Source organism: Anomaloglossus baeobatrachus, chromosome 5 (assembly GCF_048569485.1).
Source record: "Anomaloglossus baeobatrachus isolate aAnoBae1 chromosome 5, aAnoBae1.hap1, whole genome shotgun sequence".
NCBI lineage: Eukaryota > Metazoa > Chordata > Amphibia > Anura > Aromobatidae > Anomaloglossus > Anomaloglossus baeobatrachus.
The window spans coordinates 395,197,544-395,215,907 of record NC_134357.1 but is presented as its reverse complement, the minus strand read 5'-3'; the positions used below and the strand labels follow the sequence as shown (position 1 = coordinate 395,215,907).

General features: G+C 44.8%; 1 protein-coding gene across 4 annotated transcripts in view; it reads right to left on the bottom strand.

Annotated features, from left to right (window-relative positions):
• The window catches only part of RAPGEFL1 (Rap guanine nucleotide exchange factor like 1), a 136,486-nt gene that overhangs the window by 105,522 nt on the left and 12,600 nt on the right, over nt 1-18,364 (bottom strand). For all 4 annotated transcript variants that reach the window (XM_075350148.1, XM_075350149.1, XM_075350147.1 and 1 more), the window contains one exon: nt 5,327-5,405. In XM_075350148.1, coding sequence (XP_075206263.1) covers nt 5,327-5,405 — 79 coding nt within the window. The remainder of the gene's footprint in view (nt 1-5,326; nt 5,406-18,364) is intronic.

Here is an 18,364-nt window from a genome sequence, read left to right as displayed (position 1 = left end):
AAAGCCTGATTGTTGCTATGGATCCAGATCCGTAAACCACAGGTTAGATTTACACTGACACGGCCACCTTAAAATGTACTGCTGTTACCAATAGCAATAATAAGTCTATAGTGAAACTTCCAGTAAAGGGACACTAGGTAAAGTCAATTGTTTATACTGGTAGCAGTAGCAGATCAGTTGCTGCAGGAGGCTGGATCAAATCCTGTTAGGGATAATGTGTCAAGGAGATAAGGATCTTCTTCTTTTTTTCCTCTTAATTACGGATCTTTGCTCGACATGGTCAGATTGTCCGACCTGATGAAGGCCTAGGGCCGAAACGTCCTGGCGGATTTTCTACTCATGTACAGCACAACATTTTTTCCAATAAAGCAAAAACAGATTAAAACTACTTGAATTTTGTATCTTCCTTATTCTGGGAAACAGCACAGTGTGCCGGAACTCTCTTCTTTTTGAGTTAGTGGACGAGGCCGAGGGCTTAGAGGACGACCAGTTGGAGGAACGAAAAGAACGAAACCTCGACTGGTTCCTGCCCTGGACAGGTTTCCTGGTTTTAGTTTGTGGCATGGAAGTACTCTTCCCGCCAGTAGCTTCCTTAATAATTTCATCCAGTTGTTCACCGAACAGCCTGGACCCAGCAAAAGGGAGCCCAGCAAGGTACTTCTTTGAAGAAGCGTCTGCCTTCCACTTTCGAAGCCACAAGATCCTGCGGATAGCGAGGGAATTAGCCGAAGCCACCGCAGTGCGGTGAGAAGCCTCCAGCATGGCAGACATGGCATAGGATGAAAAGGCTGAAGCCTGGGAAGTTAAGGCAACCATTTCGGGCATAGAGTCCCTGGTGAGGGAATGCATCTCCTCTAGAGAAGCAGAGATGGCTTTGAGAGCCCACACTGCTGCAAAAGATGGGGAGAACGAGGCCCCTGCCGCCTCATATACAGATTTGGCCAGAAGGTCAACCTGGCGGTCAGTGGAATCCTTAAGTGAGGTGCCATCAGCCACTGATACAACTGTCCGGGCTGAGAGTCTAGACACCGGAGGGTCTACCTTTGGTGAATGAGCCCACTCCTTGACCACCTCTGGTGGAAAGGGAAAACGGTCATCAGAACCACGCTTTGGGAAGCGTTTGTCAGGACAGGCCCTAGGGTTGGTCACAGTGGCCTGAAAACTGGAGTGGTTAAAGAACACACTCCTTGTTCTCTTAGGCAAGGTAAACTGGTGCTTTTCTGCAAGAGAGGGTTGCTCCTCTGATACTGGCGGATTGAGGTCCAGTACAGAATTAATGGACGCAATCAAATCACTAACATCTGCGTCACTTTCGGACAGATCAATGGGGCACATAGAGGTAGCGTCCGAGCCCCCAGTAAAGGCATCCTCCTCGTCCTGCGAGTCAGCTCGTGAATCAGAGCCACGGGACGGGGAAGGAGAGGGAGCCCTGCGCCTCCTTTTAGGAGGACGGGGTCTGGGACCAGATGAAGAATCCTCTGTGAGCTCCGCTGAGAGAACCCTAGCAGCAGAGGCGCCTTGTGAAGGGGGCTGATGCATGGTCAGCAAAGTCCGGGACAGCTGTCCCATGGAGTCGGCAAAAGACTGGGAGATTGACCTAGAGAAGGATTCTACCCAAGCCGGGGGTTCAGCCACCGGAGCCGGAGCAGCCGGAGGGACCACTGTGGGTGCGATACCAGGCTGAGGCATTGCCAGGTTAGAGCAGGCATCACAATGTGGATATGTGCTCGGTTCAGGCAGCACGAGCTTACATGCAGTGCATATTGCGTACAGCCTTGCAGCCTTGCTCCTTGTGTGAGACATGCTGCTGAAGTGGGGGCTCTGAGCCAGAATGACCCCCAGAGAGTATATAAGCAGGTCCACAACCGGAGGTTGTGGCTTACCAGACCGTTTGTGTGCCCTCCAGATCCCACAGCCCGGACCCCCAGAGAGATGCTGCAGCCAGCGCCGATCGCTCTGGTAAAATGGCGCCGGAGCGAGGAGAGGGGGCGGGGCCTACTCTGAGAGCGGGAACTGGAGGGCCAAGGAGATTTACAGGGGAGGGAACATTTCCTCAGAGAGGAGTGTCCCTCCCCTGTGCCGAACGGCCGCTGGGTGGAGCCGCACTGTCCCTCTGCATGATTGACATGCAGGGGCAGTGAAATCGAAACTAGGCCTCAGGCGAAGCCGGGACCTAAATTTAACGATGCGGCCAGCGCGCAGGCACCATCAGCGCGGTTCTCAGGCGAAAACCAGAGAACCGGCCGGAAATGTCAGAATAGATACACAGCCCACTCTCCCCAACAATAAAGTACAAGGGACCCCCGAAAATAACGTCTCAGATACTTAGCTTGTGAGACGCAGGGTTTCAAGTCCCTGGGGATGAGTGCTCCGTCCGGCAGGATCCTGAAGGGCTGCGGATGGAGAACGGTCTCCTGCAAGGCAGGGAGAACCGTGCTGGCTCCCACTTCAAGCCAGAGCCCGAGGGATGGTGAAGGAGCGCGGCATGTAAGGCTCCAGCCCTGAAATCAACCTTAACAACACCGCCGACACAGTGGGGTGAGAAGGGACATGCCGGGAGTCCAGGCTTGGACCCGCTTTTCTTCAAACTCTTTCCAAAAATCAAAAATCAGATGAGAATGCATGTGTGGATGTATGCCTCCTGAACACAAAGCATTGAACTGGCTATATTTGGTTATCCAGGGGGTGTATATATGCTCAGAGGGAGGAGCTACACTTTTTAGTGTAGTACTTTGTGTGTCCTCCGGAGGCAGAAGCTATACACCCAATGTCTGGGTCTCCCATAGGAACGATAAAGAAAAAGTAGCCTTTACACAATAATAACTTTATGTGGAGTCAGAATATGGGGGGACCCTACATCAATTTATTTATTTATATTTACATACTGTAGTGATGCAGACAGGATGTGTGATTCCAAGCAATCTCACACACTGTCACACAGGGTGGGGGCGCAGTCTGACTGCAACCAATCAAAGATGCTGGGACTGCCAGTGGGAGGGGAGAGTAGTGAAAATGTATGAGAGTAATGAGTGACCCCGGAAGTAGTGTTACAACTGCACGTAAGACTCTGTAAGTATACCACTCCTGCTCTATTCCCTATTTTATTTCTATTTTCTTTATTATTTTTTAATTATTCAGGTGACCGAATCCAAACAGTTATATGGAGTTACAAAATAGTAATACGGCACTCCTGGGGTTATAACCGGTGCTCAGATCGGATCCTACTCCATGTCCATATAGAATAAAGAATTTTGCACTCGATAGTTTGAAACACAAAAGATTCCTTTAATTAGGGTAACACAGTTACAGTGTACAGTCTTTTTTGACGTTTCGGTCCCAATACCTCGGACCTTCATCATTGTGCATGCTGGCGTCCCCTTGTGGCTTAGTTTTATAGACGCTGATAAGGAGTCTGCTGTGTTCAGCACTGTGTCAGGGCAGCTTCAGCAGTGGACACTGCAGGCTCCTTATCAGCGTCTATAAAACTAAAGGCTGCTTTACACGCAGCGACATTGCTAGCTATGTCGCTGGTGAAAGCACCGGCCCCCGTCGGTTGTGCGTCATGGGCAAATCGCTGCCCGTGGCGTACAACATCGCTCGGACCCGTCACACAGACTTACCTGCCTAGCGACGTTGCTGTGGCCGGCGAACCGCCTCCTTTCTAAGGGGGAGGTTCGTGCGCTGTCACAGCGAAGTCACACAGCAGCCGTCCAATAAAAGCGGAGGGTCGGAGAGCAGCCACAATAACGACACGCCCACCTTGTTGCCAGAGGACGCAGGTGAGCTGTTGTTCGTCGTTCCTGGGGTGTCACACTTAGCAATGTGTGCTGCCTCAGGAACGACGAACAACCTACGTCCAAAAGCAGCAACGACATTCGGGATTTGAACGACGTATCAACGATCAACGATAAGGTGAGTATTTTTCATCGTTAACACTCGCTTGGAGCTGTTACACGCAACGACATCGCTAACGACGCCGGATATGCGTCACGAATTCCGTGATCGTTAGATATGTCATTGCGTGTAAAGCCCCCTTTAGCCACAAGTGAACTCCAACATGCATATTGATGAAGGTCCGAGGTATTAGCACCGATACGTCTATGCTCTGTTCACTTTGTAAGGATTTCAAAATAAAAAATCACAGCTTTTGTTCAGCAATCTGAGTGCCAAGTCTCTCTTTCATACCATACCAAGGGATTGGATCCTACTTGGGCACCACAAACAGAAGTGCCGTGCTCATTCTTCATACCAGGTCAAATGTGGCTATTTTTTGCTCTTATTTTATTCCAGTTCTCTCCTGAGTATTCAGCTTTTTCCTTTTTAAAATCTATGATTCGGTTCCATATATATTCAGTGCTAATTTTTATGGTCTGTACAAGGGGGTGTCGGCTAATATTCTCTGGAGGCGAGTCTTTTGGTTGCCCTGCAGTATTAGGCTAAGTGCCCACGGGACAACGTGCCTGCGGATTTTGCTATGGAAAACCTGCAGGTTTGCGCAAGTACAGACACTCCCAATGTTATCCTATGGGATTTGGGGAGTGCTGTATCAATGCTGCGGTATATGCGGCTGCGGAACATGCTGCGGATTTCCCGCAGCCGCACGTAACTGCATGTCAATTATTCATACAGGAATTTCTGCGGATGTCCCGCCTTTCCACTATGGAGATACAGGCCGGGACTTCCGCAGGTATTTCCGCACTTGTTCCGCAGGTTTACCGCAACAAAAATGCACGAATCCTGCAGCAATGGAAAGCTGCGGATTCCAGGGAACAGCTGCGGGAAACCTGCGGCAAAGTCCACGGGTACACTGTCCCATAGGCACATAGCCTTATCCTCTAAGCAACACACCGTTGTTAAATACCATAAAAATAAAACTGAAAATAAAAAGTCCCATATCTCTGGAACAAAATGGACGGATTTAAATAAAACAAACAAACAAAAAAAACCCCTGAATATTCAGCGAAACAGGGGGCGTAACATAAGGTAAAAAAGTGGACACTTAACGTCACAAGCCCTCGCTACATATTCCAGGTCTAAGAAAATTCTACAAGTCTCAGTGTGAACTCTAATGGCAACCATATTGGTTATCACCAAGCTTTTTTCAATGTGCAAAATAATTGTAGAAAAACATCCACCCAAGATGCACATCATTCTTCATATTACAGTTCGTTAGTAACCTGATAATAAAAAATGATGTGCACCAAACAACAAATGACCTGGTATATGTATAATATATGAGCACATGGGCAGAAATACACCATAGTATACAATATACATTAGTCACCAGCATGTAAACATTTAACTATAGGCAACACTGGAAGGATATTATTGTTGTAACTGGATCAGGAGCTCTTCTGTCGGGATAAATAGGGTGTGGGTCAGTATAAAATCATCCAACGCTAATTCTGATGGAAGAGAAAAGAAGGATCATGAGAACTCGTATCAATGTACATCCCGCATGCAGCCTCACAACACTTATTTGGCAATGTCCTTATACCTTAATCTATACCAATGTCTGATCATCAGTTGTGAAACACAAATATGTACCTGTAATGTGTGCCCTGGCATGTCACAGTCTATAATATTCGCCACACCCAATGATAGCATGTACAGAAATGTGCTACTGATATCTCATTATAAAGGCTATACTGTGCTCATAAACATCAGATCAACATTGCTACATCACCCCAGAGCAAAGCAGTGTGCGATCCTGTCCTGACAATCTTCATTCAGCAGATCCATGTACAATATATAGAGATCCAGCACTGTGTGATCCTGTCCTGACAATATTCATTCAGCAGATCCATGTACAATATATGGAGATCCAGCACTGTGTGATCCTGTCCTGACAATCTTCATTCAGCAGATCCATGTACAATATATAGAGATCCAGCACTGTGTGATCCTGTCCTGACAATCTTCATTCAGCAGATCCATGTACAATATATAGAGATCCAGCACTGTGTGATCCTGTCCTGACAATCTTCATTCAGCAGATCCATGTACAATATATAGAGATCCAGCACTGTGTGATCCTGTCCTGACAATCTTCATTCAGCAGATCCATGTACATTATATAGAGATGCAGCACTGTGTGATCCTGTCCTGACAATCTTCATTCAGCAGATCCATGTACAATATATAGAGATCCAGCACTGTGTGATCCTGTCCTGATAATCTATATTCAGGAGATCACTGTACATTATATAGAGATCCTGCACTGTGCTGATAATCTATAGTCAGGAGATCACTGTACATTATATAGAGATCCAGCTCTGTGTGATCCTGTCCTGATAATCTACAATTAGGGGATCACTGTACATTATATAGAGATCCAGCACTGTGTGATCCTGTCCTGATAATCTACAATTAGGTGATCACAGTACATTATATAGAGATCCTGCACTGTGTGGTCCTGTCCTGATAATCTATATTCAGGAGATCACTGTACATTATATAGAGATCCAGCACTGTGTGATCCTGTCCTGATAATCTACAATCAGGAGATCACTTTATAATATATAGAGATCTAGCACTGTGTGATCCTGTCCTGATAATCTATATTCAGGAGATCACTGTACATTATATAGAGATCCAGCACTGTGTGATCCTGTCCTGATAATCTACAATCAGGAGATCACTTTACATTTTATAGAGATCCAGCACTGTGTGATCCTGTCCTGATAATCTATATTCAGGAGATCACTGTACATTATATAGAGATCCTGCACTGTGCTGATAATCTATAGTCAGGAGATCACTGTACATTATATAGAGATCCAGCTCTGTGTGATCCTGTCCTGATAATCTACAATTAGGGGATCACTGTACATTATATAGAGATCCAGCACTGTGTGATCCTGTCCTGATAATCTACAATTAGGTGATCACAGTACATTATATAGAGATCCAGCACTGTGTGATCATGTCCTGATAATCTACAGTCAGAAGATCACTGTACATTATATAGAGATCCAGCACTGTGTGATCCTGTCCTGATAATCTAGTCAGGAGATTACTGTAAATTATATAGAGATCCAGCACTGTGTGATCCTGTCCTGATAATCTATATTCAGGAGATCACTGTACATTATATAGAGATCCTGCACTGTGTGATGCTGTCCTGATAATCTATATTCAGGAGATCACTGTACATTATATAGAGATCCAGCACTGTGTGATCCTGTCCTGATAATCTACAATCAGGAGATCACTTTATATTATATAGAGATCCAGCACTGTGTGATCCTGTCCTGATAATCTATATTCAGGAGATCACTGTACATTATATAGAGATCCTGCACTGTGTGATCCTGTCCTGATAATCTATATTCAGGAGATCACTGTACATTATATAGAGATCCAGCACTGTGTGATCCTGTCCTGATAATCTACAATCAGGAGATCACTTTACATTTTATAGAGATCCAGCACTGTGTGATCCTGTCCTGATAATCTATATTCAGGAGATCACTGTACATTATATAGAGATCCTGCACTGTGTGATGCTGTCCTGATAATCTATATTCAGGAGATCACTGTACATTATATAGAGATCCAGCACTGTGTGATCCTGTCCTGATAATCTACAATCAGGAGATCACTTTATATTATATAGAGATCCAGCACTGTGTGATCCTGTCCTGATAATCTATATTCAGGAGATCACTGTACATTATATAGAGATCCTGCACTGTGTGATCCTGTCCTGATAATCTATATTCAGGAGATCACTGTACATTATATAGAGATCCAGCACTGTGTGATCCTGTCCTGATAATCTACAATCAGGAGATCACTTTACATTTTATAGAGATCCAGCACTGTGTGATCCTGTCCTGATAATCTACAATCAGGAGATCACTGTACATTATATAGAGATCCAGCACTGTGTGATCCTGTCCTAATTATAGGCAGAAAATCTACGCATCCATCCTAGCTTTGGTCCATAAGGACGTTTGTTATAACTGGATATTTTGCCTAGAAAAGGTTAAATCTCTTTCTCCCATGTGTTGCAGGCGCACAGTGACAGTCCTTGCTGCCCACGCAGTTGGTTAGTAACAGAGTAGGATAGGCCCTCCATACTCAGCCTCACATTCTGCACCACTAAAGGCCTTAATAATAGCTCCACATTGCAAGTGGCAACATGAAAATGGGGGCAAGGCATATAATTTAACCCGTACAATAAATACCAGTTCTATTCTAGTAAACAAACCAGTCTAAATATGTCAATTGTATAAGTTATTCATGCGGGCATTAATGGGGGGTGTCGCTGGTTGCGGAGCCCTGTACGTTAGCCTCGCGTATCGACATGCAGCCATTTCTCAGTATAGCGGAGTTCAGTTTTCACAGGAATAGTCAGTTCGGTTGATTTGCTGATTGAAGTGATGGGGGTGGGAATGAGGGGGGAGGGGATGTTCATGGGAACTTCAAGTCTGTTTTCAACCTGCTATGCAATCTGTTCGGAGAAATGCTGTATATAGCAGGGCCGGCAGGCTCTGTGCTATGTTTCTCCAATCAGAACATTACATTGGTATTCGTTCAATAGAAAAATTATTCCAAATACGGTGAAATCCATAAGGATGTATTCAGACGTAGCGTTTGAGATGACGTTTTGATACCCAGCGGCGACCTGAGGGACGGGAACCACCAACTATTACAGAGAGCTGTTGCGGTTTTTATGCGCTGCACCCACGGTATAGATGTGGGACGGAGGCCTATATGTTGGAATAATCTGAAAATTCATAGGGCATTAATTTATTCTGGATTTTCATTAGCAGATTTCACCCTTTACAGTGAACGGAGTGAAATCTGCAAGAAATTAAGACTGTACTCATGTCATGGATTTAATCCAAAATCCGCAACAGATTCTTTTTCTGCTAAAATTACACCCTTTGTGGATATACTCAAAGGGAAGCATTAACGTAGGATTTTCTAACATGGAAATGTCTCATGTGGACACGTATGACGTCCAGTTTTATACGTACCGGAGATATGCAGACCCATTAAAATCAATGAGTGTTCCACACAGAGACAAGTCCGTTGTTCTCTGGCAGCAAATGACATCAGTGTGACACGTACTGGAGAAAACACGTGTCTTTGAAATAAAATATACTCACCTGTCTCCAGTGATGTTGTCTTCGGCTCTCCTGTCACTTACTTTCAGGCCTGCTCATTATGCTCATGAATATTCAATGCACTGTGGACCCAGAAGTAGCAGTGATGGTGACAGGAGCACAGGAGAGAGCAGCGCCAGGGACAGGTGAGTAAAAAGTTCCTGCTCTCCGTGTGCTATCACAGATAGCACACAGAGAACACACGTGTGTCAAAATCACGGCCCACAGATGGCCATACGCACCTTCAACAGAGTCTGTGAAAAATGTCAGTGTTTTTCACGGATGTGTGAAGGGGGCCTTAGGGGTACTTTGCACACTACGACATCGCAGGTGTGATGTCGGTGGGGTCATGTCAAAAGTGACGCACGTCCTGCGTCGCTCTCGACATCGTAGTGTGTAAATCCTAGATGATATGATTAACGAGCGCAAAAGCGTCGTAATCGTATCATCGGTGTAGAGTCGGCGAATTCCATAATTACGCTGCTGCGACGGTACGATGTTTTTCTTCGCTCCAGCGGCAGCACACATCGCTGTGTGTGAAGGCGCAGGAGCGAGGAACATCTCCTACCGGCATCACCACGGCTCCCGTCGGATATGCGGAAGGAAGGAGGTGGGCGGGATGTTTACATCCCGCTCATCTCCGCCCCTCCGCTCCTATTGGCCGCCTGCCGTGGGACGTCGCAGTGACGCCGCACGACCCGCCCCCTTAGTAAGGAGGCGGGTCGCCGGCCAGAGCAACGTCGCACGGCAGGGGACTGCATGTGAAGCTGCCGCAGCAATAATATTCGGTACAGCAGCTATCACAATGATATCGCGCTCGGCATCGCAGCATCGGCTTGCGATGTCGTAGTGTGCAAAGTACCTCTTGGGCTAGGGTCAGACAAGTGTTTTTTTCCTCATCCAAGAAAATTGGATCCAGTATGCTAATCACACTATGATATACTGTATATAAATTCTCTATATTCTCTATTCTGGCACTCTGTGAAAATCGGACCGCACCTAGATGTCATCCGAGTGCGGTCTGATATTTTTCTACGGCCCTGTTGACTTGCATAGCGATTTACGAAGGCCACTTGGAGTTTCTACAATTTTTGGGGGGCCCGGAGATTTGTGCACGGCCCTGTAGACTAACATTGGTCCACATGCGATCTGCTCTTTTGTCAGATCACACTGTGACTGAAAATAGCCCTTATAATAACAAATTCATCAATTAGTCTGGTCTTATATGTGATCTGATGTGTAATTAGTGCGTTAATAATCTTTTTTATCTATTTGTTTTACTAGATTTACACAATGCTGGGGGTCATAAGCCAGGGTTAATTCTTTTTACGCTATGTCTAATGTGTGCGTGTCATTAGCAAGCCACAAAAACACAACAGCCGGGCCGCACAATCAGGTCAAGGGCAAATATATGCTGGGATACACGTGCCGACAGCCCAAGTCCCCAAAGCCTGGAGGGAAAAGGGTTTGCCAGCAGCCATGTAAGAACAGGAAATTTCTTCATTTGGGCTCAATGACAGAAAATACACCACATATCAGCCTGAACAATGGCCTTTGTGCAATTGAGAAAGACGTGATGTATTTTCTGTCTTGGAGCCCAAATAAACGAGTCTCTTGTTTTTACATGGATGCTGGAGAACCTTTCTGATTTTCTTTAGCGAGACATATGCTAAGAGAGTTCTCTTTCTATATGTTTGGTCAATATTCGTTGCCCTTTCATCGACTCAGTTGTATTGAAAAGCCTCATTGACTATGCAGAAAAAAGATTACATACTTTTATTTGTCTGTTTACCATGGAAACTAATGGCAGACCCACATAAATATACAACTGCGTATATCTGTAAAGTTCTAGACAGCCTTCATAGATGGTGGTTAAGAAGATATTCCGGTGAGGTGAAGACTGGGACTACTCTACGACTTTGGTGGTGACATTGGTGGCGGGATGAAATATTGCTATGTGCTTCTACATCGTGATGGTATGCTGGTGAATGGGGTAAGACAGAAAAATAGCCAACTGCTTTCTGACTTTTTATGATTTGTTTGCTGCAGTCAAGGTATCCTTGGAGTTGCAGTGTGACCCCATTCACCTGAATTACGTTGTACTGTAACAGGGGCACAACCCGAAATTTGGCCAAGTGACCCGTGTCACCCTAACCTACGTTATCATCTAAAGGCTAGGTTAAAAAAGCGAGATCAGTGAGGGAACAACCACCTTATAGCCGGAGTGGGGGGACTTATGGCTCAAGCATGCATACTGCTGTTCCGTTTACTTGGCTGTTTGGATAAAATCACTAGTTTATCAGCATGAAATTATCACTCGAAGCCGAGAAAACCTTCTGCCATTTAGCGCTCCATATTTTTGAGCTCTGTTTAACCCTGCCCCCACCACTGATTGGTAGCTTTCTGCCTATGCACAGTGTACATAGAAAGCTGCCAATCAGTGGCATAGGGAATTAGAGTGTTCATTATTTAGACAACACCGTGCGGAGCTGCCGCCCCACCACCGTGCGGAGCTGCCGCCCCACCACCGTGCGGAGGTGCCGCCCCACCACCGTGCGGAGCTGCCGCCCCATCTACACCCCACGTACTGTCTCCTCCCCACAATCCTATAGAATGTAAGCCCGCAAGGGCAGGGCCCTCTTCCCTCTGTACTAGTCTGTCTACTGTAACTTGTATATGTATTTTGTATGTAACCCCTTCTCATGTACAGCACCATGGAATCAATGGTGCTCTATAAATAAATAATAATAATAATAATAATAAGTTGCAGTAGTTAAAACAGTGATTTTATCTAAGTAGCTCAGTAAGCGATTCATTGCTGGTATCATGCTGCTGTCAGTTGTGGTAGCAAAAGCCTGGTGAACGATTGCTTTTAGGCCCTGTGTGCACGCTGCGGAATTACCCGAGGAATTGCCGCGCATTTCGCTGCAGAAATGCTGCCGAAAATGTGTCTAACATCTCTGCAGTCCTTCTCCAGCAAAATCTATGGGGATAAAAAAATGCTGTGCGCACACTGCGTTTTTTGTCCCTGCGGATTTACCCGCGGAATTTCCGCTGTGGAATTAATGTTAATGTCACTTCTTTTCTGCAGATCCTAGCGGTTTTGCCATTAATTATTGGTAAAAACCCCCATGGACCAACCTGCGTAAAAACAGCAGAAAATCCGCATCAATTCCGCAACATCCCGCGGTAAAACCGCATGCGGAATTTGCGTGCGAATTTCTGCCACAAATGCGGGAATCTTTCAGAGGGTTCCAGAATTTTTTTTAAGAAAATTCAATTTTCTGGTGCGCACATGGCCTTAAGCTGGACCTATATATTGCTCTAAAAATGATCAAGAATGAAAATATCCACCAATTTCATTCATCAAGAGAAATCTCACAAAGAATGATCTCACGGAACCTATTTACTGCAGATCTCCAATAGCCAATCTCCGGCAGTGATAACTGCAGCAACTATATTCCACTGTGATAAAAATTGTGTTTGTGATTTATTTGTATATTTATATTACTCACTTATTAATTCCATAGCACATTAGAGACATGATTATCACTGTCCCCATTGGGGCTCACAATCTAAATTCCCTATCAGTATGACTTTGGAGTGTATATTTTACCCTTTTGCTGGCAAAGAGTGAAACTCCCACCTACATCTCAAACCCGCAGCTCTTGTCAATTTACACTATGGATGTATTTCTCAGCAGGAGCATGATATTTTCAAAAATGCAGCAGAATTTCTGCAAGCGAATACGTAGCAGAAATCCTCTGTGTTTTCTTAGTGTGGGAACATAGCCTTTGAATACTGACCGACTGCTAATTTGATGGTTTAGGTCTACAGTATTCTTTCTTAATGGGAATCTGTCAGCAGGTTTTTTGCTACCTCAGCTAAGAGCATCATGATGTATCAAAAGAGCTTGGCTGCAGCAGTTGTGATACAATCAGAGTTTCTAGATGTAGAAATGTAGACATGCTCAGAAATGTAACCCCGCCCACATTACAGCTTTCTGTACATTGTCAACTGACAGTGAGCTGCATATCAGTGCTGTGGGCATGGTTGGACCAGGTCTCACGTGGGTACATAGTCTGGTAGTGATAAAACACGAATTATATTGAAACAACAGCACACAGCCTAATAAGTAGCACATCCCTGCAATCAGTGTCTCACCCCCTACCTCATGCTATATACAGTGACTTGCGAAAGTATTCAGCCCCCTTTAATTTTTTAACCCTTACCCACATTTCAGGCTTTAAACATAAACATAAAAAAATAAAATTTTATGGTGAAGAATCAACAACAAGTGGGACAGAATTGTGAAGGTGAACGAAATTTATTGCTTATTTTAAATTTTTATAGCTTCTCATGAGCCGGATCAGACACCCCATACTTTGCACTGACGAGGGGCAAGCACCCCGGAACATCATGCCTGCAAATTGGGATTCTGATCTGGCATAAATCCTAAGTCATATGCAAAGGATTGTTAAAAATCCACTTTTGACTTTTAGGATCGCTACTTCCAATAGGTGGCGCTGCGCTAGAGTTTCTCTTCTTCCCTGTAGAGACAATTTGAATATTTCCCAGAGGGGCATTACAGCTATAAGTCAGCCAGACTGGCTTGAAAAGTCTCCTTAAGGAGAATAGTGTTCCCCCGTGGTCCCCACATAGCTTCTCATGAGCCTGATCAGACACCCCATACTTTGCACTAACGAGGGGCAAGCACCCCGAAACACCGTGCCTCCAAATTGGGATTCTGATCTGGCATAAATCCTAAGTCATATGCAAAAGATTGTTAAAAATCCACATTTGACTTTTAGGATTGCTACTTCCAATAGGTGGCGCTGCGCTAGAGTTTGTCCCCTTTCCTGGAGAGACAATTTGTAAAAATTAAAAAAATGAAAATTAGGGTGTGCAATATTATTCGCCTCCTTTAAGTTAATACTTTGTAGCGCCACCTTTTGCAGCGATTACAGCTGCAAGTCGCTTGGGGTGTGTCTCTATCAGTTTTGCACATCGAGAGACTGAAATTCTTGCCCATTCTTCCTTTGCAAATAGCTGGAGCCGAGTTAGGTTCCATGGAGAGCGTTTGTGAACAGCAGTTTTCAGCTCTTTCCACAGATTCTCGATTGGATTCAGGTCTGGACTTTGACTTGACCATTCGAACACCCGGATACGTTTATTTGTGAACCATTCCATTGTAGATTTTGCTTTATGTTTGGTATCATTGATCATTTGCTGAAGAAAAGCAGGCCCAAACCACGATGCTGCCACCACCATGTTTGACAGTGGGGATGGTGTGTTCAGGGTGATGAGCTGTGTTGCTTTTACGCCAAACATATCGTTTGACATTGTGACCCATTAGTCCGATTTTGGTTTCATTTGACCAGAGCACCTCCTTCCACATGTTTGGTGTGTCTCCCAGGTGGATTGTGGCAAACTTTAAACAACACTTTTTATGGATATCCTTCAGAAATGGCTTTCTTCTTGCCACTCTTCCATAAACGCCAGATTTGTGCAGTGTACAACTGATTGTTGTCCTATGGACAGACTCTCCTACCTCAGCTGGAGATCTCTAAAGTTCATCCAGAGTGATCATGGGCCTCTTGGCTGCATCTCTAATCAGTCTTCTCCTTGTTTGACATGAAATTTTTGAGGGACGGCCAGGTCTTGGTAGAATTGCAGTGGTATGATACTCCTTCCATTTCAATATGATCGCTTGCACAGTGCTTATTGGGATGTTTAAAGTTTTGGAAATCTTTTTGGAACCAAATCCGGCTTTAAATTTCTCCACAACAGTATCACAGACCTGCCTATTGTGTTCCTTGGTTTTCATGATGCTTTCTGTGCTTTAAACAGAACACTGAGACTATCACAGAGCAGGTGCATTTATACGGAGACTTGATTACACACAGGTGGCTTATATTTATCATCAGTCATTTAGGACAACATTGGATCATTCAGAGGTCCTCAATGAACTTTTGGAGTGAGTTTGCTGCAGGGAAAGTAAAGGGGCCTAATAATATTCCACACCCCAATTTTCAGTTTTTTTATTTTTTACAAACATTTAAAATAAGCAATAAATATCATTCACCTTCACAATTGTGTCCCACATGTTGTTGATTCTTCACCATAAAATTAAATTTTTTATTTTTATGTTTAAAGCCTGAAATGTGGGAAAAGGTTGAAAATTCAAGGGGGCCGAATACTTTCGCAAGGCACTGTATATACCCCCTACGTCCCTATATTACATAACCCAGTGACATATCCTTTTAAAGGGAACCTGTCAGGTCCTGTATGCACCCAGAACCAAGAGCGGTTCTGCGTGCATATTTCTAATCCCTGCCTAGCATTCCCAGCCTGTAGTAGCATAGATAAAGAGATCTTTAGAAAAAGTATTTCTAAAGATCCTTTATGATATGCTAATGAGGCCAATGACTAGTCGCAAAGGCATTACTTCCCTTGGCTAGTTGCCCCCTTAGCATGTATGCACGTTAATGAATGCGCAGCTTCAGAGGCATGGTCGCTCTCACCTCTCTGCTGCCACCATGGCAAATGATGGTTTTCATCTCAGTGCGCATTATCAGAAGTCCCCGGACTTCCAGTCATGTACACTATGAAGCCGGGAGTACGTGTCCCAGCTTCAAACTGGTGTAGCGCGCATGACCAGAAGTAGAATATTCCAAGAAAGAAAACTCCCCTTTAGGCCTTTGTCATTGAACATACAGTATATGGCCAGTTTGAATGATAGTAATTGCTAATAGACTAAAATGTCTATGGCTGTTGTGAAACCGTGCGTCAAAATTTGTTCAATCAACAACCTACGCCTATCAAATATGTATGGCCACTTTTAGCTTTAGGCTGCAGCTTCCGGACTCTAACCCAACTGCCTCATTGGCATATCCAGTGCCTTGAGAATTTATTCACCCCTTTGCATTTTTTGCACTTTGCTATCTCACAACTGTGGGGGGGTTGCATCGGCTCAAGTAAAGAACAGGCCTACAACTGTGAACATTTGATTTTCATTTTGTTGTGAATCAAACAACAAATAGGACAAATAACTGAAACCTTCAATGTGCTAAACTATTCACCACCTAATATCAGTACTTTGTAGAGCCTCCTTTTGCTGCAATTACAGATGCAAGTCGCTTTCAATAAGTCTCTGAGCTTTCCACATCTTGCCATTGGGAATTTTACCCATTCCTCAAGGCAAAACAGGTTTTGCTCAAGAATATCCCTGTATTTCGCACTATCCATCTTCCTTTGGACTAGGACCATTTTCCCTGTCCTTGCTGAAAAAAACATACCCATAGTATGATGCTGCCACCACCACATTTCGATGTGGGGATGGTGTTCTTGGGGTAATGAGCTGTATTGTTTTGGCACAAGACATAGAATTTACCTTGCTGGCCAAAAAGTTCAATTTTGGTCTCATCTGACCACAGAACCTTCTTCCATACATTTGGGGAGTCTCCCACATGTCTTATGGCAAGATCACAATGAGCCTTCCAATTTTGGCTGTAAGTAAAGGTTTTTTTTCTGGACACTCTTCCATAAAGGCCAGCTCTATGGAATGTACGGCTTATTGTGATCAAATGGACAGATACCAGTCTCTCCTTGGGAACTCTGCAGCTCCCTCAGGGTTACCTTTAGGCGGGCTTTGCACGCTGCGACATCGGTAACAATGTGTTACCGATGCTGCAGCGATAGTCCCGCCCCCGTCGCACGTGCAATATCTAGTGAAAGCTGCCATAGCGATTATTATCGCTACGGCAGTTTCACACGCACACACCTGCCGTGCGACGTCCCTCTGGCCGGTGACCCGCCTCCTTCCTAAGGTCACAGCGACGTCACACGGCAGGCGGCCAATTGAAGTGGAGGGGCGGAGATGAGCAGGATGTAAACATCCCGCCCACCTCCGTCCTTCTCATTGCAGCCGGGAGGCAGGTAAGGTGAAGTTCCTCGCTCCTGCGGCTTCACACACAGCGATGTGTGCTGCCGCAGGAGCGAGGAACAACATCGCACCTGTCGCTGCACCGGCATTATGGAAATGTCGGAGGCTGCAGCGATGATACGATAACGACGCTTTTGCGCTCGTTCATCGTATCAAAAAGGTTTTACACATTGCGATATCGACTGCGACGCCGGATGTGCGTCACTTTCGATTTGACCCCACCGACATCGCACGTGCAATGTCGCAACGTGCAAAGCCGCCCTTAGTCTCTGTGCTGCCTCTCTGATTAATGCCCTCCTTGCCCAGGCTGAGAGTTTAGATGGGTAGCCCTATCTTGGCAGGTTTGATGTGGTACCATGTTCTTTCCATTTGATGATTATAGAATTAATCGTGTTCCAGGGATTATAAGAGATTGGGATTTTTTTTAGAAAAAAAACATGACTTGTACTTCTCAACAACTTTGTCTCGGAGTTGTTTGGAGATCTCCTTGGACTTGGTTAGTGGGCCCTCTTGCTTGGTCGTGTTGCAGCCTCTGTGGCTTTTCAGAAAAGGTGTGTATATATTGACAGACCCCATAACACGTAGACACAGGTGGACTTCTTTTCACTAAGTATATGAAGATGCTTGCACCAGAAATTTTAAGGGGCTTCATAGGAAAAGGTGTGAATACATATGCACAGGGCAGTTTTTATTTACATTATCCCATAAATATAATTTTTGCCTAGATTTTTCTCACTTCATTTTCCAAACTCAGACTATTTAGTGCTCATGCATCACCCTGAAATTGGATGACGAAAATATTTAAACACAGGTTGTAATGTAACAAAATAGGTAAAAAGCCAGGGGGGAAGATGGTGAATACTTTCGCAAGGCACTGTATGACTCTGTGTCAAGTTTGGGTCAGGAGACCAGGAAAAAGTCTGTGCATCATGGCCTATACTGGAACTGTGACACACGGATTTGTGAATTTGGCGTTATTCAGATCTTTAGGTGGAGCATCAGCCTTCATCAAGTCAATTAGCCATACGCATGAAATATTCCACTTGTATACTGAGATCAACATTACTGAACCTTTCTGGCTTAAAAGGTTCAAATCCCACCAAGGATCAACATATGTAGTTTGTATGTTCTTCCTATGATTGCATGGGTTTCCTCCGGGTTCTCAGTTTTTTCTCCACACTCCAAAGACATTCTAAATTTAAATTGTGAGCCCCAGTAGGGACAGTGATGATGATGGCTGTAAAGTGCTGCGGAATAAATGGCGCTATATATCTTTCCAAATAGAAGGCGGTATGGATTGGAG